The sequence below is a fragment of the Artemia franciscana genome, chromosome 18 (genome assembly GCF_032884065.1).
Source record: "Artemia franciscana chromosome 18, ASM3288406v1, whole genome shotgun sequence".
Classification (NCBI taxonomy): Eukaryota; Metazoa; Arthropoda; class Branchiopoda; order Anostraca; family Artemiidae; genus Artemia; species Artemia franciscana.
In genome coordinates, this window is record NC_088880.1 from 5,521,728 (window position 1) to 5,548,993 (window position 27,266).

General features: G+C 34.2%; 1 protein-coding gene across 2 annotated transcripts in view; it reads left to right on the forward strand.

Moving 5' to 3' along the window:
- Positions 1-520: 520 nt before the first annotated feature.
- Positions 521-27,266, forward strand: part of LOC136038529 (sonic hedgehog protein-like) — a 51,017-nt gene continuing 24,271 nt past the window's right edge. Inside the window, exon 1 of one of the 2 annotated variants that reach the window (XM_065721635.1) lies at positions 521-932. In XM_065721635.1, coding sequence (XP_065577707.1) covers positions 642-932 — 291 coding nt within the window. In that variant the 5' untranslated portion in view covers positions 521-641. Of the gene's footprint in view, positions 933-15,452; positions 15,772-27,266 lie in introns of those variants that run through there. The other variant, XM_065721636.1, reaches the window with a different exon arrangement.

Genomic DNA, 27,266 nt, shown 5'->3' on the forward strand with positions numbered 1-27,266 from the left:
AATAAAAATATAAAAACAAAATAAAAAATTTAAGGCAGCGGCACTCAGCCAGTGAGGGGGGGCTGGAGTGCCCCTTCTATATGGGTGCCCATGGAGGAGGGGTTGGATTTCGGAGAATAGCCATAACTATATTTGAAGTGAGTGTTAAAATGCTCATCGAGTATTGCTTTCATTTTTAGCAGTGACTTGATCGAGAAAGCCCCAAGTTTACCAAGGCTTATCTTCTCCCTTTTGTGGTAACCTATGCAATTTCATATTCTCAATTTTATTTCAATCACTTCCCATCACGCGACATTACAGCAAACCCTACTAAAAGCAAACATTGTTTATCTAGGCAGAATAACAGAGCGAAAAATCGCTTTTGAGTCAATGGTGTAACTATAGTTAGATTAATAGTAGCTATTGTTGAAGACAATAGTTTTCAACATTCCTTGGGTGTCCCATCACCCTACACAGCCGCTGGGCAGCACCCATGCCCGAAGACCACCCAGGTGCTCCAATCAGGGCCGAGAGTGATTTTTCTGATCATAACAAGGTGTCCATTTTAGAAGTCAGGTTCAAAGCTAAGTGATTTTTTGTGGCTGTGGTGATGAGGGAATCACACGATATTAAAATTTAAAATTGTGCGCACAGTTGAAACAATGAAACTTCCTTGGTGTTTATTTATAATATACTTATCTATTATGAATCCAATCAGTGCTTGCGGACCGGGAAGAGGTGGGGGACGAAGGCGAGGTCCCAGAAAGCTCACGCCCCTTGTGTTTAAACAACATATCCCGAATATGTCTGAAAACACACTAGGAGCTAGTGGATTAAGTGAGGGGAAAATTACTAGAGATGATCCTAGATTTAAAGATCTTGTGCCTAATTACAATTCGGATATTATTTTCAAGGACGAAGAAGGCACTGGAGCTGACAGATTAATGACACAGGTAGGCTACTTAATATAAGGCCTTATATTTCTTATAATAGTCTAGTTTACACCCCTTCCCCTGGTAATTTGCGGCAAAATTTTGGCAAAGAAAATATCGTTTAATTCCCCATTCAGTATTCTTTCCGAATTAGGCCTATAGGCTAAAATAGAATTGAAAAGAGTGAACAGTATATTTATCTATTAGGGTTGGGGGTGAGTGGTACAATAAAGTAATGCACCTTCAGTAGTGAGATAAAGAGATAAGTGAGAAGGACTCATGATTAAACAAAACAGTTTTCAGAGTTGCTTTTGTTGTCTTCAACCTACAGTATTAGCATACAATTAGGGCTATTAAAAAGTAAATATGTTAAGAAAACAATTCTTACTTCAAAATATGCACAGAAGTTGCAGTTAACACATTTTGAACTCGCTTTCACGATACTTTAGCCCCAACTCCCTGATATCCAAATATATACCCTAGCCTAAATTATTGGCCCATAGGAATCTTCCATGTATTTTGCCATACGTTACTCGTGTTTCAACCCGTGTATCAATTGATTGAAATCAACGGAGACAAAATCAAGAAACGGAAAAAGACATGGGAAATATATAATACGGGATATATATTTGCACATTAAAGGTGGGAGGGAGTGGTGGTATAGTATAGTGCGCCGTCAAAATGCGTTAACTAGGCCCACAATTTTTCACATATTTTGAAGTAAGAATTGTTTTCTCAACATGTTTCTTTCTCAATAGCCCTAATTGTAGGCTAATACTGACTGGAATTTCCTACATGTTATAAAGTAAGAATTTTTGTTTCTGTGATGCTTTCTTGTGAATTTTGTATTGATTTTATCTTTTTAAATAGAAAGGGGGCAGGGGGGGGGGAATTGTCACGGTAGGGAAGATTATGTTCAGAAAAAGTGTTGGTAAAATTCTATTTGATTGACTTCTTGCTATATCAGAAAGGAGCTACTAGGTACTTCAAAATACCTTCCCGGGATATACTTTAGCCTGTAGACCCATCCATGCAAGTTTCATTTTCCTAACCTAGCCCCTTTCTGAGATAGCAAGAAGTCAATCAAATAGAATTTTACCTTAAATGGTATTAAATTTTGCTTCAATTGTGGTTGGGTATTCAGAGGAATCTTGCTGCATTTTCACCTCCCCCTCTTTAGAACCAATCCTTCGGAAGGAAACCTGTTTCTAGATTTTCCATTTGATGCTCTTTGCAATTATAATAATAGTGCCCTCTCCCTTGTGTCCCCAATCTCCAATGTTATTAGATATAACCCCGGGGTATATGCAAAGTTTGGTAATAGTGTTCTTTTAGTATTAATCTATGATTCAAAAGGAATCACTATAAAATTCTGAAAACATTTTTTTATCTTAAAATACTGATGTAATTCCTCAAGCGCTTTATTTTACTTCCCCTCTCCCCTAATATGCAAATATACAGCCCAGATTACATATTTCCGATGTTTTTTTTTTCATTTCTTGATTTCAACGACGTCCCTTTTTGGCCATTAAATTTATTTGTACAAATGTTATGTATGGCTAAACGAATGGAACTTGTATAATTTGGGCTATATATTTGCACATTTGAGGGAGGTGGACTAAACGAAGCACTTTTAGAAATTACATAAGTAAGTATTTTAAGGTTTTAAAAAATGTTTTCAGAATTTTATAACGTGTCCTTTTGAGTGGTTCTAATTATAAACCAATAACATTCTTTTTTTCAAACTGGCTTTATTTGGCATTATGAACTGATCTTTGATGATAAAGACAAAAAAAAAAAAAAACTCCAAACCCAAAAAATTGTTTTGCATACATTCTAGACACGGCGAGTTTGCACATAAGAAATGTTGGCACGCAAAAACTTACAAAAAAACTTACTTGGTTTTAAAACTGAGGGGCTAATTCTTTGCTCAAAATAAGGTATAGTGTGAAAAAAAAAATCCAAATCAAAATTAACGAATGGAAATGTTGCACACTTTAATCGAAGCATAAGACAATACCCATTCTTTTTCTCTGTGACTAAGTTAGGTTCGACATTATGGGAAAGGGAGGAGGCTGGGGTGCAATTAAACTGGAAGTGACTCAGACAAAATCAGGAAACATGTTTCCTGAATTTGAGGAACTAAGAGGTTTTTTTATACTACATATTTTAGAAGAGGAGATCAAACTAGACTCTTGCATTTTGTTTACCTTTTTCTTACAATATATAGTCTTCCTGAATATTCCCTCCTAAAGGTTGCACAATAGGCACTGACGGCATTTTCTAAACTGGCAAATATGCCAAGATTTTTATCTTTTATAATTCTATCGACGATAGAAAGTAAAAACGGTGGCAAGTTTAAGTATAAACCCATTTTTTTCAAGTGAGGTTGATTATATATCGTCTGGGACAATTCAAAAGGCGTTATGCGATAGGAATTTTTCAGATAGCATATCTTGAAAGATTTGTTTGTCTCCTGCGTAAGTCTTTGTGCTTTGTCCTGGCAAAGTCACAGCACAAACTTTGTGCTGTGCTTCAGGCCTTCAAAATCTCGAAAATAGATCTACAGCGCAAATTAAACTCAAGGAAAATATTTTGAGCATACCGCTGTTAAACCCTTGGGTCCCGGGGGATCAGAACTGTTGCCTTACGGTTAGATTTTAAGAACAGAAATGCAGAAACATTGCATGGGCCACAAAACTTGGAGCAGGATAGTATAGTAAGGTGGAAAACGAACAGATTTGATGTTACTGGTGTAAACTGCTCTTCGTAGATTTGTATACCCCTCCATCTGGATCTGTCTTAGGTCTGTAAAATTACTGGAAAACCGCAGTTTTCTTAGATTTTTCTTTTGATTTTTTCAAATATTATGAAGTGTTTTCGGCAGTAGCCTACACATAGCCTACTACATTTTGTCAGTGTTGCTCCGTTGAACCGTGAAAAAAATCAGCGAAATTTAAATTTAACAAGGCTTCTCTTCGTAGTAATCCAAGCATTGACAATCCGTTGATCGCAAAAAAATAAACGGCTCTGCTTATTTAGTGCTACTCCCTAAGCGATGAACTTTTAGGAAAGTAAGTATTTATAATTTTTTAAAATTAGAATTCAAATCTATTTGGATTGACTTCCAATGTGCCGTTAAGGGGAAAATTTACTGTGTTTGAATCCTCCCCCTGCCGAAATATTTCACTGACTCGTACGTTTTGTCGTAAAAATGTAGTTAAAAAGGCTAGTTTATTCGAAAAAAATATACCTCTGACCCGTTAGTTGGTCGTGAAAATGTGGCTAAAACCTTTAAACCCGCGAAAAAAAATACTTTTGGTAACCCCCCTGGTGCCCCTGGCCTTAACTTTTACCAATTATTAAATACGTAGCATTTCCAAAACTGGTATATTTTTAATAAACCAGCCTATCTTTCCAGCCCTTACTTCCTCTACTTGACTGGGGTCTATTTGCTACACCCTATGCAATGTTTGCACACATTTGAGAATGTGAAGCTAGTATTTGGAAGGGCCTTTACTTTGGCGCCTAGTTTATTTGCACAAAAGATTTTATCGAATTCTTAGCAGAATTTAATTAGAATCAAAATCCTTTTCAAACAAAATGCCTCTGGATTTGGTTTTTTCCTTTTATTGTACTAAATCAATTATCATGACTCGAGAATAATCTCAAGCAATAAAACTTAGAAACAGAGATTATGTGTAGGGACGGAAACTATCATTTGAAATTCCATACGTCTGTCATATATATATATATATATATATATATATATATATATATATATATATATATATATAAATAACCATCCTCCCAAATGCCTGAATAAATATGTCCCTAGACTATATGCTAAGTTTAACTATTTTTATTGTTTTGTATTATTTGTTGTGCTATTTTTCTTATGAGCACCATAGTCACTTCAAAGGGACAAATAATGTCAATTCACATAAAAACAACTAAATTGCTACCTATGACAACACCCCCCAATAACTGAACAGATATTGGTCTTAGACTATATAATATTTCTTAGCAATACTAATCACTTTCCTTGGTTTGGATATCTCAGATCCCAGGAGTCTAAAATTTTGAAATTTCCAGAATTTGTGGGTACTTATTATTCAAATAATCAAAGGAGCATTTTTAATGCTCACCCCGTATTTTTTGTAAATAAAAGTAATTTAATATATGATAAATAAATTTCGGCCATATGTCAAACATTTGAGACAGTCTCTTAAATTTGAACTAAAGGTAGAGCGAAATTATGATTTTACTCGAGAAATATTAATTTCCATTGGCTCTTAGTGACGCTTTGACTAAAGGCGTAAAATACCAGTTTCCCTTTCAATAGCTTTTTCAGAGGAAAACACCTCTGATAAGTTAAAAGAGGTATCATACAATCATTTTTTCCAATCAAAGCCAGTTCGATGCTACTGTCGGTTTAAATTTGAAACATATGGTACAGTTTTTTTATACCTGCCTTCCATACGCATATATTTGACAGTATGCAAGCGCACTGACCTTGGATTTCCTTGTCTGTCTAGATAGATCTGAATCAGAGGTTTTAACACAAAACCAGGCACGTTGCTGGATTTTTTATTCGAGGGAGGGGGAGTAATAGAGATATTTGATAATTTATGCAAGAAGTACCAAGATTTTATTTTTCAGGTAATTCTGAGTTCCTCTAACCTGCCTGTGAGGAAACACAGGACTGGCTCCTTTTTCTCTTGGGGGAGGGGGAGGTCTAGGATACACTTAATCTGGGACTCTTAGATATAATCAAACCTAACTCTCATAAAGTAAAATCATTCGATGTTCCTTTATCTACGCTAATACTCCTTTTTTCAGACGACAACAGTTACAGTAGTAATTCTCTCCTATTTTACAAATCACTCTTTTCCAGAAATTGCACCCGAAATGGGTGCTTTACGATGTCATGTCGCACTGAAAAGTTTTCTATCATTTCCTATTTACATTAATGTGAGCCATTTATTATTCGCTAGTATTTTTATATGAAAATTTAATATTTATATGATCTCTTAAGCTTGTGTCTACGACCATCTTTTCAAATTGAGTAATCATATAGAGGGGGGGGGGCAGCTAAAATTCTTAATATATTTCTAAGCTGGTATTTTGACGATCATTGTTGTGAAGTCACTAATAATAGTCTAAATTTAGTATTTTGTAATCTTTCGACTCATTACATGCAAATTAAGTCAAGTGGTTCCTACATTCCCACGTTTTTTAAGTGATGATACTGCTATAGATCCTCGGACAAATTCCTAAGAGCTCCCACGTTTATGTCGTGATTTTACAACCAATATGTCAACCAGACCTCTAATGGTTTAAGCCTGTCATGATGGTTAACCCTAACTAGTGTCTACAAATGGGCCGCAGCTTTTAGTGTCTCTAATAAGGTTCTATCCTGTAATGTAGCTTGTAGTAAGTTATGCAATAAATAAATTTGCGGATCGCAGTTAAAAGTTTTTATGCAAAGTATACCACTTGGGGATATAAATCGGCAATGAAAGTTTATCGCTTATTATTAATTTACCATGGAAAGTGAAAATGTAATCTGATTTTTGAAATGGTTTAAGGGAAACAATCCCTATCTAAAAAAGGAAAAAAAAATCGGGAATTCGATCGGTAATGAAAAATGATCTCCATATCCGGTAATGTGGTTTTTGGACGCCTAAATATAATAACAAAATTGTAAAAACTGGGTAAAAAATAGGCTTAAAACACATGACACCTGACAGCTTAAAAAGACGTAGCTGTCATAGGAAAAAAAAATTTTGATGATTTGAATAAGAAATGCCAATAAATTTTTAAAAGTTTAGAATTTGAGAGGGGAGGGTAACATGGATTTTTAGGTCTGGACCTTTTCCTGTGCGAGTCCATAGACGTATGTATAATCGTATTGGATGATGATTCCAACCTTGAATCAGTAAATAGGAATAAACTTTAAATCATATGCCCCACATATCTCCAACAGAACTGGATTTTTTTTGGAATTGTAATTTCACTTGGCAGGTTGATGCCCAAATGGTCCAGTTTAAAGAATATACTACCTAGTACTAACATTTTCACCGATTTATTTTCCAAAAATATACATTATTATAAATAGCTTGCTGTAAACATAAAATAGCATTATTAGTCCAACAATTGCTTGTCATGCGCAGAGATTCAGAGCCTTACCTAAGTCTAGAACTAAACTAGGAAATTTCAGGGAATTATGGGAAACTTGTAAAATTCTCCAGGGGTAGCTCATCATTACGGCTATCAAGGAGGTCACCTCTTACATCTACCAGTCCATAGAACTATAAAGAAAATTCCTAATCTAATCCCCCCAAAATCCTGCCTAGTAGGCTAGTTTGTTGTCCTTTTCTTCAAGGTCCCTCCAATTTGCCACTGGTGTTGGCAGTTGGCTCACGTCTGAATCCAAATTCTAAAGCTTAACACGTAATTTTAACTTAAAATAATAACTTGGAATATTTTATGAAGAATATTGAACTAAGAATATTATAATATTTAACACTGAATATTCATGCCCTATTCATGAGATTTAAAGTTGACGGTGTTGCAGTAAGCAGGAAGCATCGTCTATGGATCAAATTTCAGTTAGGTTCAATTGGACAACTTTACACTGGATTTATTATTATTTTTCATTTATGCAAAGTTGTAAGTAGAATTAATTCAGATAGTCTAATTGCCTATTTGATGAATTTGATCTTGTTGCGAAAATTCCGAATTCCTATGAGAGTTTTCTCTTTTTTTATGAGACAAAGATAACAAAATAAAAAACAACCTACAGATCAAAATAAATCAAAGCCAAATGGTCAGAACTCGTATCATTGCCTTGACGCCTAAACACAAATTTTAATTTTTTTTTTTTTTTTTTTTTTTTTTTTTTTTAATGAGGAAATTGGTAGATAAAAAAGTTATATACCGATAAATAAATTTAGAGTCAAAGGGCTATACCATGAAACGTGGTTGTTACTTCTAAATACTGTTGTCTGACATTTTCAAGCTTTTTTAAGCCTTTTAGTACAAAAGCCGGTACTTACGTATTATAGCGACCACACTTTGCTCTTGATCTGTAATGAAATCGGTTCTCTGTGTCCACTCAAAGGTAATCAGCTAAGCCTGTGGGCGATAAAATACTAAGCAGTTATATTTTAATTAAATTTTTAATACACAGAGGTGGTTAAGTTAGGTATTTAATATACTGCGTTCTGGGTAGCCTGCTTTCCGTATTTCTCTGTTGTATTTTCTATAATTTTATTTCAAAAGTATTATATTTTCATCATATTTTGGTATATTTCATTATGATTAACCAACTTCATTTAGTTTGGTGTGGACGATATAACACGTAAGTACCGAAAAAAGCTTACGTATCAAAGGAATTCAAAGCCGAAGGGTCATAAGTCAGATCGTTGCCGTAATGCCTAAACGCATATGTGACAATTCTATTTTTTTTATTTATTATATATTTTTTTTTCAATAAGAAATTCGTAGATAAGAAATCTATAGATTGATAAATCTATTCAAAGTCAAAAGGCCATACTATGAAACATCGTTGTTATTTCTAAATGCTGTTTTCTGGCATTTTCAAGCCCTTTTTAAACTTCTTAGTACAAAAGCCTCTGAAAACTTTATACAAAAAAACTGCTCACAAAAACCTTCAGATCGATAAATAGATTCCTGGAATTTGGAAATTACTTTTTTTTTGTACTTTATGGTTTCTCTGAGAGCAGCCTCTTTAGACTAGGAAAACAAAATAGTCATTTTTCAGTTTGGGTTTTTATGCAGGCAATGGGAGGAAATGTTCCGGATTTGTTGTCCCTTCTTTTTTTGACGTATAATAAAGTCCACAAATACGTTAAGTTAGAATTTGAATAGGCACTCCACCAGCATTGCCACCGCTTTGAGATAAATTGTTTCGGTTTTTTGACTGAAATTATCTGGTGGTTTGTGGTGTAATTGAAGCATTCTGTTTCAGTTTCCATTTCAATATACAATAAAAATATTATCGACGGAAAAGCGGGAAACCATAAACCTATTTGAAGCGCTGTTTTCTCACGTGGAGAATATTTTCAAGTTCACCGAGATAAATTTTTTTTGTGTCGCATTTCAGAAACGGTTGTCACCGGAAGAGCTTCGGAAACTAAAAAAAAAAAAATAACCAAGCGAAAATAATCAAAATGTACTAGAAACTTCAGATTGTTCTATAAAATATTCAAGCGTATCGCATTGCACTCGGGGGATGTAATTAGGGGGAGGATTTCCTTCTTTTAGACATTGAGAAATGCCTTTTTTTGGTATTTTTGATGAATTAAAAAACTAAAATACCCCCCCCTCCCCCTCAAAATTTGAAGAAAATGACAAAAATCATTGCCCCCTACATTTTCTCGAATTCTTGCCCCTGATTGTATGAAAACCTTTAAACTGTCCCAAAATGGTACATTTTTTCTGAGTTATTGTTCTTTTCTTTATTTATTACTACTATTATTTTTATTGAATGCCCAACGGGGCGAATTTCTCGGGGTCATTTTGAAAATATTTATTGCATATGACACCTCACTCTTCCTTGTTTATTGGCAGGGTAGAGTGAGGGAGGGCAGTTCGCCATTGTTTTTCCAATGTTGCTTACATTTTATTGTGTTTGGTTTTTCTCTCTCCTTGCATTTCTCACGGCCATAGAGCCTTGCGGGGGAAATACGTTGGAGAAATGTTTCTTTTTTTGTTGTAATTTTAGGCGAATAAATGAACTCTGAGCTGTATCGCTATGGCAATGCTGCAATTAGACTGCATTCTTGTCGTTTATTCAGCTTCGGGCATCAAGTTGATATTCTAAGCTTTTAAAAGAGTGAATTCATCTTTATATATTATTCAGGTATTTTCATTGGTCAATAGATCAGTCCAATCCCAGGCATTTTACGGTAATTTCATGGCAATTTTCTCTATTACATGCAGAAAATCCATTCTTATATTTGTCCTTTTTTTGATCTGCTAGCAGATGTTTTTGGGCTTTTATTCTTTGACATTAACCGTGTTTTGACTACATTAAATATGGCTAAACAAACACAATGAAGAGCAATTGTTTCAAAAGGATTTTTCGGAAACGTTTTCCTGTTGTTGTTTTTTTTTTCAGTGTTATTCTAAAATTCTAAGTCAATCTGGCCCCTAGGCAGGATCATTTTATACAGTGGGGGGGGGGGGTCGGTTATATAAATTTAACTGAATTAATCCACCACACATCCTACGTGTGCACCTGATATTAATATTATTGATCATTAACCGTATTTTACTGTCACTGTCAATAGAAATTGTTCTAAAAGGGTTTTCTAAACCTATAGCCTTTTTTTTCGGTGTTAAAATTACTTTATCAATGAGATACCTAGAGAATATATTTTTATAGAGGGGGCACAGTTTTCAGATGCCCGTTGCGGGTTAGATCGCATATGCATATATATTTGGTGTCAACAGATATAAACACGAAAATTTATCCTTTTTCGTTCCAATAAAGAAGTGACTGAAAGGGCTTCTGCAAGAACTACAACTAAAAAAAAATAAATTATATATAACTTAAAAATAACAAATATTTAATTTATAAATAAAACAAATTCTAAATTAATAAATTAATTTAAATTAGATTTCGAAAATCCTCCCTTCAGATTTTGAAAAATACCTTTTCTAATATTGAAAATATCGATGAAAATAAGGTAGGAATTTGCTGGAGTTTTGCCTTCAGTGTTGTTAAATTCGTTTAAATTTATCGGGAGGGGGAGTATTTTTCTTTAATTTTTAATGTCAAGGGGGGGGGGGTATTTTGTTTTTCATCGATATTTCAATGTAATACCAGGAAAAGTGCTTTTCAAAATCTAGAGGGAGAGTTCTAGAAATCTAATCTAAATTAATTGATTAGTTTAGATTATGTTTTATTTATAGATTAAATGTTTATTTAATTTATCATAGTTTTTTATTTTTTTTTCATTTTCATTTATTTTTTATGAGAATTTATTATTAGCTAATTTATTTATTTTTATTAATTTAAATAATTTTATGTGTTGTCTCTAAGATTGTTTTTTCACATCTCTTAAGGTTCTTTTCTACCGAGGACAGTCACATGAAACTGCGTCTTTCAATTATATAAAAAAAATATTTGTTTGCCTGTGAAAGTGTAAACAAAGAGAAAAGTAGTCCATATTGTTCATTATTCCCCTGTTAAAAATTGCTGTTTAATTTCATTGGCTGATTTTTGTGATTTATTTTTGTAAGCCAATCACATCTTTTTTTTTTTTTTTTTTTAGTTCGTGACATTCAAGGGAATATATGTTTACTACAATAATAGTAACTTTCAGTCACTTTCAGTTTAACTACAATAATTTGAGTAAAACTACAATAGTGTCTGAGCAATAATTTTAATATTTTAATTCAAACTAGTAAAATACCTGACAATTTTGAAATTAGCTTTTTTTTATATAAACAACTCAATACGTGAATACCGCCTATAGATTTGAACGCAACCAGCTATATAATGCCTTTAGGAAGACCCAAAAAACAAAAAATTGCATTTATTCCAAACGATGATTCTCTTGGAACCACCCGAACTATCAAACGTGTAAGATCGAGAGAGCAGCCCGAATAAATTAAATTCACAATGAGTGACAATCAACCTGGACCGTCAAACGAGACAAGACCAATACGGGCAGCTAAAGTAAAGGACATTGCTAAATTGTCTGTAGTAATCAAAATCCAAAATGAAGAAGAAAGACAAATGTGGTGAGAAGACAAGCGACACTGATAATCTGAGCGAGTGAAAAATGAAAATAAAGAGCAAAGACACACGCGGTTAGAAACAAGAAAACAAAAAATTTGAACCTTAGTAGAAATCGTTGTTAGAAATCGGACTTGCTGTAATACTCAAATATCTTTGAATAAATAAGAAGACATTAAATACTGAAAAGAGCAAAAAATAGTAATTGCAAAAATATTTGTATATATTTTAACAAGGGATTACAATATTTCAAAAACCTTAAAAAGGAAAACCAAAAATTTGAAGCTTAGTAGAAATCGTTGTTAGAAATCGGACTTGCTGTAATACTCAAATGTCTTTGAATAGAATAAGAAGACATTAAATACTGTAAAGAGCAAAAAAATAGTAATTGCAAAAATATTTGTATATATTTTAACAAGGGATTACAATATTTCAAAAACCTTAAAAAGGAAAACCAAAAATTTGAACCTTAGTAGAAATCGTTGTTAGAAATCGGACTTGCTGTAATACTCAAATATCTTTGAATAAATAAGAAGACATTAAATACTGAAAAGAGCAAAAAAATAGTAATTGCAAAAATATTTGTATACATTTTAACAAGGGATTACAATATTTCAAAAACCTTAAAAAGGAAAACCAAAAATTTGAAGCTTAGTAGAAATCGTTGTTAGAAATCGGACTTGCTTCAATAATCAAGTATCTTTGGAAAGACTTTTGTATGAAAAGACATTACATTGCTCAAAGAACAAAAAACTGATAATTGCAAAAATGTTTGTATATGTTTCAACAAGGGATTAAAACAATTCTAAAATCTTTAAAAAGAGAACCAAAAAGTTTGCAGCTTATTCGACAATTGGTGTTAGAGGTCGGACTTGCTTCAATAATTAAGTATTTTTGAAAAGACCCATTTTTTTGGGAAAATTTGCATCCTGGGATATTCTGGCCCAAAAAAACGAACTAGATTGCATTAGTATTGCAATAACGTTGTTACATTTATCACATTTATGTGGAAAAATTGAATATTTTCATGCATGGAAAAGTTTACATTAAATTGTTTAAAGAGCAAAAAACTTGTAATTGCAATAATATTTGTATATATTTTGACAACCGATTACAACAATTCAAAAACCTTATAAACGAAAACCCAAAGTTTGAAGCTTAATAGATGTTACAAATCGGACTTGCTTGAATAATCAAATAATATCTTTGATAAGACAACAGTATGAAAAGACATTAAATTGCTTAAGAGCAAAAAACTGGCAATTGCAAAAATATTTTATATATTTTGACAAGGGATTACAACAATTCAAAAGTCTTTAAAACGAAAACCAAAAGCGACAATGAGAATCCATATATAGATATATAAAATTTCATTTATTACTCTAAATATTTTTTTTCTGAAACTAGTTAAGGTTTAAGATTTTTTTTTTACCGGGGGGGACCCGCCTGCTTTTGCGTCTGGTGATTAATACTAAGCAAATGCTGAAAAAACAATAGTTTCTTCCGTTTGTTTTTTTTTTCTTTTTTTTTGTTTCATCCGTCGGTTTAATATTCGAAGCACAAAAAAGTAATGACCTCTCATTGTTAATTAACAATTTTGGATGTTGTAGGTAATTAATAACATTATGTTGGATGGCAAACAATGGTCTTTTAAAGAAAGTTAGTGTAGTTGAAGCAGGGAATTTAAAGATATTTAACATTCTGAAGCATGTAAAAAGATGTCAGTTTGTTCTTGCAATTCTCGATTTATTGTTATTTTTGAAATTTTTGATAAACAACGTCGAGTTGTACTTAAATTTATACTAAATAAATACAAAATTATATAAATATATATATATATATATATATATATATATATATATATATATATATATATATATATATATATATAAATATATATATATATATATATATATATATATATATATATATATATATATATATATATATATATATATAAATAAATGAATATAAGTATTTATAGCATGCAAAACATACTATATATATATATATATATATATATATATATATATATATATATATATATATATATATATATATATATATATATATATATATATATATATATATATATATATATATATATATATATATATATATATATATATATATATATATATATATATATATATATATATATTTAGTCCGTGATCTTTTTTCCTGGGAAAATAAAATTTGGAGATTCCCACATTTTATTTTATAGGAGTTTGAAATGACTAATTAGGGTTCCTCGATATCCTGAATCTGATGGTGTGATTTCGTTCGCTTTTTTGGGTGTTTCCCCCTTTTTGAAAAATCAGGCAAATTTTCTCAGATTTATAGCTTTTGATAGGTGATATCAAACTTAAGGAAGAGTTTTGGTTTTTATTAGGTGGAGTCGCTCCTTACATACAACTCATTACCACGAACTGTTTGATTTTGGGTACGTTTCATGATTGTATAGTATATCATTGGCTATTAAATTAGCTAGGACACTGAAAATAAAATCTTTTTCTTTAGTTTATTAAGTGGAAACTTAAGCAACCAAAAATATAAAAATAAGGTAAAATGAGAAATTCAATGTTTAGAAAAAAAATACTTCTGTGTGCAGGCATGCAGTTCTTGTTAGCGGCGGGTTTCAAACTAAAAACAGAAACGTAAATGAAAAATCAGAAGAAAATAAGTTAAAAGCCTGTGGAACAAAACCAGTTTGATCGTTCAATTCATAAAAGATTTCTTCGGAGGATATGTTTTAGAATATGGATAGAGGGCACGGTTGCCGTTTTTCCAATTTTTTCTAAAGAAATCCTACAAAGAAATTCTTTAATAAAAACACGCCCGTACAAAAATGGTGTTTTCTCAAAATCTAGGGGGAGACCAAAATTCAGAGTGGGTCATATCCCCATTGCCCCTTTAATTGACCAAACTGAAACAACTCACGAATTTATAATTCTCCCTTGAGGGTGTAATTGTCTTTGTGAATCCACCGATTGTTTAACGTTCAAATTGTTACAGACACAAAGTACTGTCAAATAATTAATTTTGTCCATTTATTTCCATGGTTCAAACGCAGCAACACAGACACAAATAATGTACTGTCATAAAAACTTCATAGTTTTGAAGCAACTAAATGAATTTTGTTTGAGAAAATACAGTTTTCTCGTTAGAATTGACCTAAGATGGGCCCATAATAATAATATTTAATATGATGACATTTATATTTTACCTATACAAAAAAAAAAAAAAAAAAAAAAAAAAAAAAAAATGGTGCATTTAACAGGGTTCACTTCGGTTGTTCTTCTCTTGTCCCCGATATATGTATATGCCACAACAATACTTTATCCATCGGCAAAATTTATTACTTTCACCCAACAAAAATCTGCAAGAATGCTGATAATAGCCTGCTGTAATATCTCTCAGTAGGGGTCGCATGTCGAGATACCCTCTGAGGAACCCACGGTGGGCACCCACTAATCTTTTCTTTACTGTATGTCGGTTAGTTTGTACACTGGGCGGGTATGTTGTCAACTTTCGGATCTTATGGGCCATCTCTTTAGGGTTGACACCCAGAATGAATACGATGAAAGGGCCTAGATCGATAGATTACGTACCTAAACAAGGAAGGCATTTCCTTTTCTCCCATGGGATCGTTTTAATTTTGTTGTGATTATTGCCATGTCTGGATATTCTCTATAGATAAACCTATTGCTAACATTATCGGAGTCAGAAAAGTGCAGAGGATTTTTTTAGGGGGAAGGAGGTTAGGCAAACAAATTAATAATTTGAATTAATTTGAGATAAATTGTACTTTAGGGGGGGGGTTGCTCCAAAGCTTCCGTATGAGCGAACTCTATCGGATTGGGGAATAGTAAAGGATAAAAATTGACCTGATTATTACTTTAAAATTGCTTTTCTTATTTGTGGATGGAAGGAAACGGACCCGGAAACACACAATGCCTTCCAGAAATTATGCAGAGATTGAAAGACCAAGAGATACAAGAGTGGGCTTGTTTAGTACGTTCGTCGGAAGCACTGAAGGAATATATTAAAGTAAAAGAAATTCTTGGGGAAGAATATTATTTTAAGGTAAATTTACCTTTTAGATATTTAAAATCATGGATCCAGTTGAGGGGAAATTGCCTTCCAGTACATAGGGGACAGAAATAAAAAAAAATAAGGGTACAAATGGTAAGTGTGGGTATTGCGGAAAAGAGATAGTAATTTAGCCCATTTCCTCATGGAGTGCCAGGAGCTTGAAAGTCTTAAGGATAAAATTTGGGGGGACCATCGGTTGGTGCTGCTTTCTGATATCCTGAGGTCTTCGATGCCTGGAACCATATGCAAAATGGTACGATATGTGGAAAAGGCGGGAGAGGCTCAGTCGAGCACGAGTGAATGAAAATAAGTATTGTTTTATATTGAGTGTGTGTTCTATGCAGTGTTGTTTTATTAAATCATGTTGTGTATGGCCGTAGGGCTCAAATAAAATTTCTTTCTTTCTTTCTTTCATTATCGGAGTCAGAAAAGTGCAGAGGATTTTTTTAGGGGAATGGAGGGTAGGCAAACAAATTGATAATTTGAATTAATTTGAGATAAATTGTACTTTAGGGGGGGGGGGCTCCAAAGCTTCCGTATGAGCGAACACTATCGGATTGGGAAATAGTAAAGGATAGAAATTGACCTGATTATTACTTTAAAATGTGACAATCTTACTGGTGATTCAATGATTTACTACGAAAAAAGAATAATCAGAGGATGTATGTATGAAAGTAGAGATTAAGTCCCTTCCTCCCTGAAACTCCATTTTTTGCAATTATTCAGCCATTCTTATTCAAATTAAAATAGTTTCCATACTACCCTAATTCCTTGCCTGAACAACATCAAAACCTAATCCTGTGTGGGCATGCAGTTAAAACAAATACAACCGAAAATGTAAATAATAAATGAATGGAATATGTAGTAAAAGGATTTTTGTATTAAGTAAAAAAATAACAATGAAGGGAAGAAATTTGTTTGAAACCATGTACTGATTTTACGAACATTGCATCTTATGACCCGGAACAAGACAACTTTTATTCATCTATAATTTTTATATAGTCCAATGAAATTGATTTTTGTAGTCTTAGAATGAAAATCAACTATGATTGTTACCTCCGTTATTTTTTAATTTTATGAAATTGAATTCATTTGCCTTTTTTCAGTCGTTCGTAGATTTACAATAATCAAGGTTGAATCTAACACACGGATTATAGCCGAAATATGGTCATCGAAACAGGGACGTGCTCAGAGGAAAAGCATTAGGGTCTAATCCTTCCTAAATTTCTCCGATTTCGAATATTTCTTATTTGAATAATGATACTATTTTTTTTTATTATCATTGTCCTCGGGGAAATACCCCTGTAGGCCTATGTGTGTCTACATTAGGGAAGCATTGTAGTGTTGTTTGAGTGAAAAGCCCACGTCTTTAAGGTGGCATTATTTTGTTTCCCTTTAAAGTGGCCTTTTTAAAGTGGCATTATTTTGTTTCCCTTTCCTTTCCGGCAATTTCGTTTGGAAGTGATACTTAGTCGGAGGCTGTATCGACTGTCGCTATTTTACAGTTTGTCTCCACTATTCTTCTTGGTAGAAATTTCTGTTCGTTTATCGGTTTGAATTGATTATTCACTTTAATGTGTGTTCATTTTAGGATCCATCATCGGTTGTATATGATGTATTTATGTCTGATGTGATTATTTGTATTAATTTCTATTTGTTTTGGACATTTTTCAGTTTGTTGATAGTACAGACTTGGCCAAAAGTTACTTTGGTTTTTGGTTTTGGCTCTTAGGGTTTGAATTATTTAGTCTTGATCTGATTTCTAGGATCTGAAAAAAATAAAAATATTAAGAAAATAAAAAATACTAAGAAATAAAAAAGATATTGAAAAATAAAAAGGCTCGGTGACTTTTGGCCCTCCCTGTGTAGTTTCTATTCGGTTAAAGTTTGAATTATTATATGATTTTAATTTCAATTTGTCTTTGTTTTGTTGTTTCTTTTGCTTTACTTTTTCTGAAAAACATCTTTTGGAAAATATTTTTTTGAATTTAATCTCGAACTGTTAGTTTTGATTGATTATTCGTAGTGTAAATAGCTTCCTTTTAGGTATAACCTTATAGCGAATCTATGTTTTTATCAATCCTAATGTTATATGTTTTTTGTATAATGTTAAGCTTCAACTTGTGTGATTTCACTGCGGGCGTTTAATAAATATTTAATAATAATCGGATCGTTGTCGTTGGATGGCTGTTTGTTAGTTGTGCTATCTGAGTACGAATTCCTTGGATATTGGAATTATAGTTTTTGTTAAACAGGCAGAAGAGAGGCAGGTACTGGCGCAAGTGCTGGTTTACCAGCCAGGAGCTGTCTTCTTTAAATTGCAGGGAATATGTGAGCCGGAACTGACTTATCCTTTTGACAATCTGACTTATCCCTTGATAATCTGTGAAGCGTATGCTGGCTGCATTATTATTATTATTAGGAGGGGCGGACTCACTTTCAGTGGGTCGAGGCTCAGACTTTCAAGGCCCATTGCCTCTACATCCCAAAAAATATGATGTATTTATGATTGGGAGGACCAATGATGGGTTCGGCCTCCCCAACCTTACTATTTATCTTCACAGCTATCGGACTTCTCCTTCCCTTACTAGTCCTCCAGCTCAACAATAACATTATGAAATATCTCAAGCCGGTGTCTAATAATAGCTGAACATTCTTCTATCAGATTCCTTCTTGTTTCCACAAGGGCCATCTCATATTTTTGGCATAATGGGTATCCACCCCTCCCAATCCCCAAAATTGCCAATACTTGTTATGGCTTCTGTAAACATTCTCATCTCTGACCTATTCAGTCGTAGAAAATGTTTGCGCTGGAAAAAAGCGCTGCCTGCGCGGTGACAAAGCAACGACGGGCTCTATTTTTGTATATTTGTATTGAACTTTTTGTTGCGACATATAGCAAAAGACACATCATTCAAAATGAACAAATTGAACCAAAAAACCATTCGAATTGCTGTAAAGTGCTGTAAATTGCTGCTAAGCATGCGATTTAAATTGTAAAAAATGCTTTGTAAATTAACATCTTCGAAAACGAAAGAGGCTCGCACCTTGCAAAGTTTTTCCTGTCAGATCTATATGAAAAAATCAGTAGCCCAGTGCAATAGGATGAGCCTCCACCGCTTTTAATTATCAGATGTGCCATATATTAATCAACTATTAATGTGCATAACACTGAGAATCGGCGTGAATTTGTGCAGAAAATTGTCCGCACCGATAAAGTGAAGCGCATAGTAATTTCAAAAAGAAGACTAGTCATTCATTTGATCGATTTGTCCACAGGAGTTGTAGTCAGCCCCTTCGCTATAAATATTCGTTGTAGAATTATCGGAACTGAACATGCCGGCATTATCAACATGGATGTCGATTATGTTTCCCAAGTTCCAGTGCTTTGTGTTTCGCAAATGCAAAGAGGTACAGGAGTTCTAGAATCATGCTACTGAACTTTAAAATTAAAGGAGCTAAAGGAGCGAAATGAACTTTAAAACATTTCGTAAGAGGCTGTAAGAACCCTGTTTAATGCAATACACTTTGCAGTTGATCACACTAACGAGGATCAAGTATGTTTAGCTAAGATGGTTTACTGCGCTAATAACGAAAGAGATCATTGTAACTGTAGCTTGGTGTGTCCGCAGCTTAAGAAGCACCTCCCCGCTCAAAAGGCAGGAAGATTTAATTCGTCTGCCTGTGTGTAATTTCCGTGTGGCGAGGATATCGAAGTGAGTCGTGCCATTGTTTTATCAAAATATTAATGGGGCTTTTGACAAGCTTGGAACTCCTGGAAATCATTTCAGTAGCTGTGTGTTTGCGTGCCTTGCTGAACATCTGTGAGTGCTAATAGCGTTTAACAGCTATAGCTCCCGCTTGATCAAGTGTTCCTATTTTTGGCCCGCCAAATTGACATCTGGTCATTTTTCTGTGGACTGGTGAATGCAGTAAATAAGGAGTATTCGTGTGTCTGAATCAACAGCTTCAGTTTGTTGCTTTTCACTGAGTAGTGAAAAAAGAAATAGTGGATAAGCAGCCATACGTTAGAACTAATCGAACAGAGATGGCGAGTGAAACTATGAGGAGATATAGACGCTCTACATAACTAGACGCTCTAGAGACACCTCAACAAACAGCGTAACCATATGCTCCACAAGGACACGAAAGACTTTATAGTGGGCACAGCCACTGAGCTCGAGCTAGCTGCCCAAAAGAAAGACACTGGTGAAATAATCAAAATTCTGCATGAGCTGACCGGCCAACAGACCATGGCATCCGCAAGCCTGAAATGAGCAAACGGAAAAACAGCATGCGACTAGTAACAATGTCCTCGTCTATGGAAGAAACGCTTCGATAATCTACTAAATTAAGCTCCGCCAGATGTCAAAGGGCTCATCACTGCCTTTGCGGAAGCTACCCCTGCCCCCGAAGACGTCAAAATTTCACTTAGCTGAGCTTCTTTTGTTTTGTTGTGTGTGTATATGTCAACAAACTGCTGAAAAAAAATGTTCTTATTGTAACTATACTGCAGCTTGCGCTTTGGTTTTTAATGATATTAATAAGGTTCAGTGTGCAAGTAACCAATATTTGTTTGCTTTGGTTGTAACACGGATCTTAAAAATGAGATTCAAATTTTTACAATTTTTTGGTTTCCCAAAGACAACACCACCTTCAAAGTAGAGTTAAACTTTCTTAAGCTTTGTGATGCAAGTGGCAGCTTTTTTTTTGCTGATTTTTCTTCGTCAACTTTTAATGAAGCTTACTGGCTGAATGCAATGTGTAATGAGATTAAAAAAAAAAAAAAAAAACAAGTTTTTTCTAACTGCAAGTAAGGAGCGATATTAAAACTTAAAACAAACAGAAATTATCCCGTATATAAAAGAGGTTGACCCCTCTCAACGCTCTGCTCTTTAAGCTAAAGTTTGATTCTTTCTCACAACTCTACTTTTTATAACAACAAAAAACTTTAGCGTAAAAAGCGATGAGGAGGGGTCAACCCCTTTTATATACGAAATAATTTCTGTTTGTTTTAAGTTTTAATGTCGCTCCTTACTTGCAGTTAAAAAGAACTTGTTTTTTTTTATTTAATTTCTGAACGTTTTTTAATCAATGAATGCTTTGATTTTGGCTCACCGCACATGAATAGTTAAAACAAAATTTGCATATTGTTTTTTTTTGGCTAAATGGCTTTCTCATAGTTTGGTCGGATGATTTTGATAAGAAAAAGGTGAGGGCGAGAAGGCGTAGTTGCCCTCCAATTTTTGGTTACTAAATAATACAACTAGATTTTTTTTACGAACGTTTTTGTTAGTAATAAACATATGTATCTTACGAATTAACTTACGTAACGAACTTCTATATTCTTGTATTTTTATTACGTATATGAGGGGGTTCGCCCCCTCGTCAAGACCTCGTTCTTTACACTAAAGATTGAATTTTGTCCCAAATCTTTAAGAATGATCCCTGAATCACAAAGGCCTTAGAATAAATAGTTGAAATTACTTTAAAATACTTAAGCGTAAAGAGCAAGGTATTGTGTAGGAGACGAACCCCCTTATATACACGTAATATTTTATGTTCGTTTTAAGTTTTAATGCTGCTCATTACTTCCAATTGGTAAAATTTTATTCATTTTCTCATTGTTTTTTTTTTTCAAATAATGCTAGAAAATCCTCAGCCTCCTTCATGGAAATTCTCTTCCCTCATAAAAAATTCCTCTATGGAAACATCCTCCCACGTAACCTCCTCCCCGCGACCCACCCCGACGTGAAAAACTCCCATTGAAACCGTCTGTACACTTCATAATTAACAATTACTATATATAAACAATGGTCAAAGTTTGCAACGTGCAGCCCCTCCCCCGGGGACTGGGGGGATTAAGTTATCCCCAAAGACGTAGTTATTAGGTTTTTAACTAAGATGAACAGAACGGCTATCTCAAAATTTTGATCCGATGACTTTGAGGAAAAATGTGCGTGGGAGGGGGCCTAGTTGCCCTCTAATTTTTTAGTCACTTAAAAAGGGTACTAAAATTTTTAATATCCGTTAGAATGAGCCCCCTCGCCACATTCTAGGACAACTGGGTCGATACGATCACCCCTGGAAAAAAAAAAAAATGCTGGCAAAAAATACGAAATTACACATTTTTGTTGATAGGGGCTTAAAACCTCATCAGTAGGGTTCTTTGATACGCTGAATCTGATGGTGTGATTTTTGTTAAGATTCTATTACTTTTGGGGGTGTTTTCCCCTATTTTCTAAAATCAGACAAATTTTCTCAGGCTCGTAACTTCTGATTGGTAAAACTAAACTTGATAAAACTTACATATTTAAAATCAGCATTAAAATGTGATTCTTTTGATGTAACTATTTTAACTATTTGATGTAACTTTTTTAAGTTTTGGTTACTATTGAGCCGGGTCGCTTCTTACTACAGTTCGTTACCACGAACTGTTTGACATATTCAATTTTGTTTCAGCGTCAGGCATGACAAATATATACTCTCTTGTTTGTATGTGAAAACCAAACCATAAATTTCCGGTGATTAATTTTTAATGTTTGATTAAAAACTAGATACTAAACGATGAAAAAGCTGAATATAAACTTATCCTATTTAATTGCTGTAAACATGTGTGTGTAAAGTTATGACTTCCTTTACCTTAAATCCCCCCCCCCAAAAAAAAAGCCTTCATTCAAAATCTAAAAATGATTCATCAGCTGTGAGACAGAGGAAATAGAAGAAAACCGTCATCTCTGAATGAAACCTATTGATTATGTCATCTTTATAATGAGAAGTCTTTTACTAGGCAGCAGCTATCGCTCCACCCACGATATACTCGCTTGCGTTTAGGCATCAGGCATTAAAAACGTATGCTCTCTTGTGAGTATTTGAAATCCAAACCAAAAATGTTTGGTGATTAAATTTTAATATTTGAATGAAAGCCGGATATTAAACAATGAAAAGCCAGAATAACAAATTGTCTCAATTCATTGCTTGGGCTGTAGACGCTGTGTGTGTACAGTTACGACTTCCGTCACCTTCAGTAGCTAAGTGGATTAGCAAACACATTATGTGTTGAAAAAGCAAACAAGCCTTATGAGTAGCATTTGCAGCTACGATAATCAGTTTCAATATTTGGATTCTTATGATCATAACGTAGCGGTTATGCCTCAAGGTTATACCAGACATTTTCAAACTTCTAAAGTAATTGCCAAGAATTGTTTGCCAAGTTATTCTCAAAGTGGAAATAAGCAGAGCAATGGATGTTTAATCAAACTGTGATCATCCTAATCAACATTCTCCTGCTGATCCTTTCTTTGAGAACAGCTTGATGACAATTTTGAAAAATAACGCCCACAATTTTGTTCATGCCCTCACTGTTCCACAAAGTAATTTCTTGCGTATATATCTCCTCATATAATCCATAGGGTCAATCCATGTTCAATCCCGCTTTGATCCTAACTATCTACATTACCCTGCTGATCATCCCTTTGAGAACAGCTTAGCAAACGGTTTTGGCAATTGTTTCAGAAGTATGGACAAGTCAAATATGAGCTTATGCTCAATTAAATAAAAAAAATAAGTTTTTTTTTTAGCTACAAGTAATGCCATAAGTAATGCCTTGCTCTTTGTCACAACTCTACTTTTTAAAACAATCAAAAACTTTAGCGTAAAGAGCGAGACATTGAGGAGGGGACAACCCCTTTCACGTACGGAATAATTTCTGTTCGTTTTAAGTTTTAATGTCGATCTGTTTTCTGAACGTTTTTGAATTAAAGCATGTTTTGAATTTGGCTCACCGCACATGAATAATTAAAACGAAATTTGCATTTTTTTTTTTTTGCTAAATGGCTTTTTCATAGTTGTGATCGGACGATTTTGATAAAAAAAAGGGGTGGGGGAGGAGGCCTATTTGCCCTCAGTGTTGTGGCATATTGCGGAGGAGACAAACCCCCTTATATACTTAATAATTTCTGTTCTTTTTAGGTTTTAATGCTGCTCCTTACTTCCAGCTGAAAAAATTATTTAGTTTTCGTTGTTTTTTTTGTTTTTTTTAATAAAGCTAGAAAATTCTGCATCCCCTTCATGGAAATTCTCTTCCCTCGTGATAAATTTCTCCATGGGAAGATCCTCCCACGTAACGTGAAGATTCTCTCGTTAAGATTCTATTACTTTTAGGGGATGTTTCCTCCTATTGTCTAAAATAAGGCACATTTTCTCAGGCTTGTAACTTTTGATGGGTAAGACTAAACTTGATTAAACTTATATGTGTAAAATCAGCATGACGATACGATCCTTTTAATGTAACTATTGATATCAAAATTCAATTTTTTAGAGTTTCCGTTACTATTGAGCCGGGTCACTCTTTACTACAGTTCGTTACCACGAACTGTTTGATAATAGCTACATTTACTGTGATGTGAGTATAAATCAAACCTTGTTTAGCTCAAATCCCATTGGATTCAACCCTAACCAACTCAACTCCCATTTAAGTCAATACCTACTCATTCCAAACCAACTCAACCCCATTCAAATCAAAGCCATTCAATTGGTCCATAGGAGTAATTTTTGGTAAAAAAGATATCACTTTATAGCTTGTTTGGAGAAGCTATGACCTGTCTCTAAATAAGCTTTTACCAGTGCTGACTAGAAGCTCAAAAGTTGTTCTTCGTTTCGCTCGTAGTTTTTAGCTTCCTTTGCAATGCCTCAAATTTAAGGTGTATTGATTTATCAGCTACAAATGGGGCACTTACTGATAGATGCCATCTACCGATAGGCTACATACCTTAAGGGTGGAAGAATTACCAAATTTGCGAAAAAAATCCTTCCAATAAAAGTTGACCTCAAATGAAATATGCATGAAATTATTGAACATTATCTTGAGATTTCGGAGAAGGGGAGAATTTGTTGATGCAAGTCTTCTTTATATAACCAGCAATTCTAAAATCATGTCAGTAATTTTTCTTCGTGAGAGTCATGAAATGTCGTTTTGACGGAGGAAGGGCTGTTGACCATCCTTATCTCCATTCATTTTTTGTAACTTCATTTATTCAGCCTGTGAGCCACTTCAATGAGCTGCTGTGTGTTTTTGAATCTCAACTTGCGACTTTCAAAATGCACATTGTGTGGCTCCATTGCAACTCAGCATAAACCATCACTGGATATTGAAAAGCTTTATATTCTTTCCTGTTTATCCTTCACTTTTCTTTAGCCCACGCTGAATTTCCAACATGTTCCAAATTCCAACATGTTCCAACATGTTCTCATTAACATGTTCCAAATCGGCATCGTAGGAACCAATCTTTCACGAACTTCTTTTGACCTGCAACCAAAAATGCCCTTTCTTATGCTTTGTGTTAAGGTTAGCTGTTGCACCGCAAAATAAACAGCAGCTTCTGATATCGAATTTGCCTCGAATGGGATCTCAGAAGACATCCTTCTTTAGTGATTTTTTCTAGCTCTAACCGTCTTTTCTGCTTTTGTAGTTTTCCCTGGTCTTCTTCGTGTAAGATCTGCGACAGTCAGTGTGTACCCGACTTGGTACAATAACTTGAAAATTCTCTCCTCACTCTCGCTCGAGCAGCTGCACTTTTGTTCCAAATCCCTTTATTGCCGATGACGCTTATTGCGCCGCAGCGCCACAGCAATCTGCGCTATAAATATTTCAGATTCATTCATGCTGGATTTTCACTGTCCTTGGTACTTGAAACTGGAACAAATTATCTGGATTCTTTTGATTACCTCACACTTGCCAGTTCATCTTTTCTCTAATGCAAAGTGACAGAACAATTTTATACACAACATGCACAAATGTTCACATTGTGACATTCTGAAACGATCTTCAGTTTCTTACAATAGCTCAAATTATCTGTAAACCTTTCTTTGTTCTTGAATTAAATTTAATCAGGATCTACGAGCGATGCTATATGGGATGGGACGAATGCCAAAGATCTATAGAATTTTGGGGCAAGCGGAATAAGTTGACTATAAAAGGGATTAAAACAGGAGTTTTGTGTAGTTCTGGGACTTCTGGTGCAGAAAACCTTAAACAAGCTTCAGGTAAATGTATAGTGGAATTTATTTAGATGCCCCCTTCCAAAATTATAAGTTTTCCAAAATTTCCAGGCACTTACTCTTCTTATCTCTTCAGCATTTATGATCTTCAATAAAAACAAACTATTGATTTAACAGCTATTTTCGGTTTTTACTACTTACTTTAACAGATGGTTAATCAGGCATATTCCCAAAAGATAGACATGGGATCCTCCCACAAACAACATCACCCCTCTTTTACAGTGTTCTTAATGATGTCCTTATACTAGTCAAATAACTGGTCTGTTTTGTGCTTTTGTAGCAAATTTACTCCCTCTCGTCCTCATTATTTAAGTACAAAAGACAGTGGAAATAAGGTGTGATTGGATGCTTCTGTTATAGCCAAGGTCGTAGCTACAGTATTTTAGGGAGGGGCAAGAGGGGGTGCTATTGAAGTAGGTGCTGTTCAAGCGATGTGGAAGAAAAGTAACTACTGAACAAAGACACTTCTTGGTGAATTTAAAAACATTACGCAATACATTATAAACAATAAGCACACATTAGACAATCATGAATATTAGTGCTGGTGCTTAACTTTTACTGAAATTGTCAGCAATGAGCTGCCACAGACGAGAGTAGTATAGTGTAAACAAGCTTTCGGGTGGGCGAAGGTGAATGTCGTATGCACTCGGCATTCTTCAGCCAGATTCACCACTAATGCTGCAGTACATATCCTTCCTCTTCTTCCCCAAACCCCTACGCCCAGTACAGGATGCTCAATCTCATAATTGAACTAGACTTTTTTCTAATAGCCCCGGGTATCACGCCATTCATTTGCTCGTAATTTTCAATAGATTTTGACTCTGTAAGATTTAATTTTTGTACAAAACTTTCGATATTCGTGGCTTATTGAAGTATTACTTTTAGTTGTTTATTAAATTGGTTTGTTTGTGGGATCGTCGATTTATATTCATAAATAGCATTGATGTCAGCGGGCCACATAAAGCCGAAACAAAAATCATTGGCAGCGCAAGAGCGATGTCTGAGTAAAGATACAGAGTAAGTCAAAGCATTGCCAAAGGCGTTATATTTTGACATATTCCCCGCGTTCAAATTGCGGCCGTATTTCAATTTCGTAAGTATTCGAAGAATAAAGTTAGAATTATTAACTTATCCGTTGAGCATTGTTTGACAAAGAATATCCAGAAAATCCGAACAATTCTTGGCATCATTGCGACAGAAAGCTTAAATTAAGCGGCATTGCGGCAGAATTAATTAAATTAATGCGGCATTGCGGCAGAAAGCTGAAATTCACTTTTGGCTCTTAAAAAAGGTACTAAAAATCTCAATTTCCAATCGAATGACCTTGTCCGCAATTTGTACGACAACTCCTTCGATATGAAGTGCCTTAGTGAAAAAAATGGTCCTCTTCGCTCTTTACTTTGACAGCGCTTTTGCGCTGCCTGTGA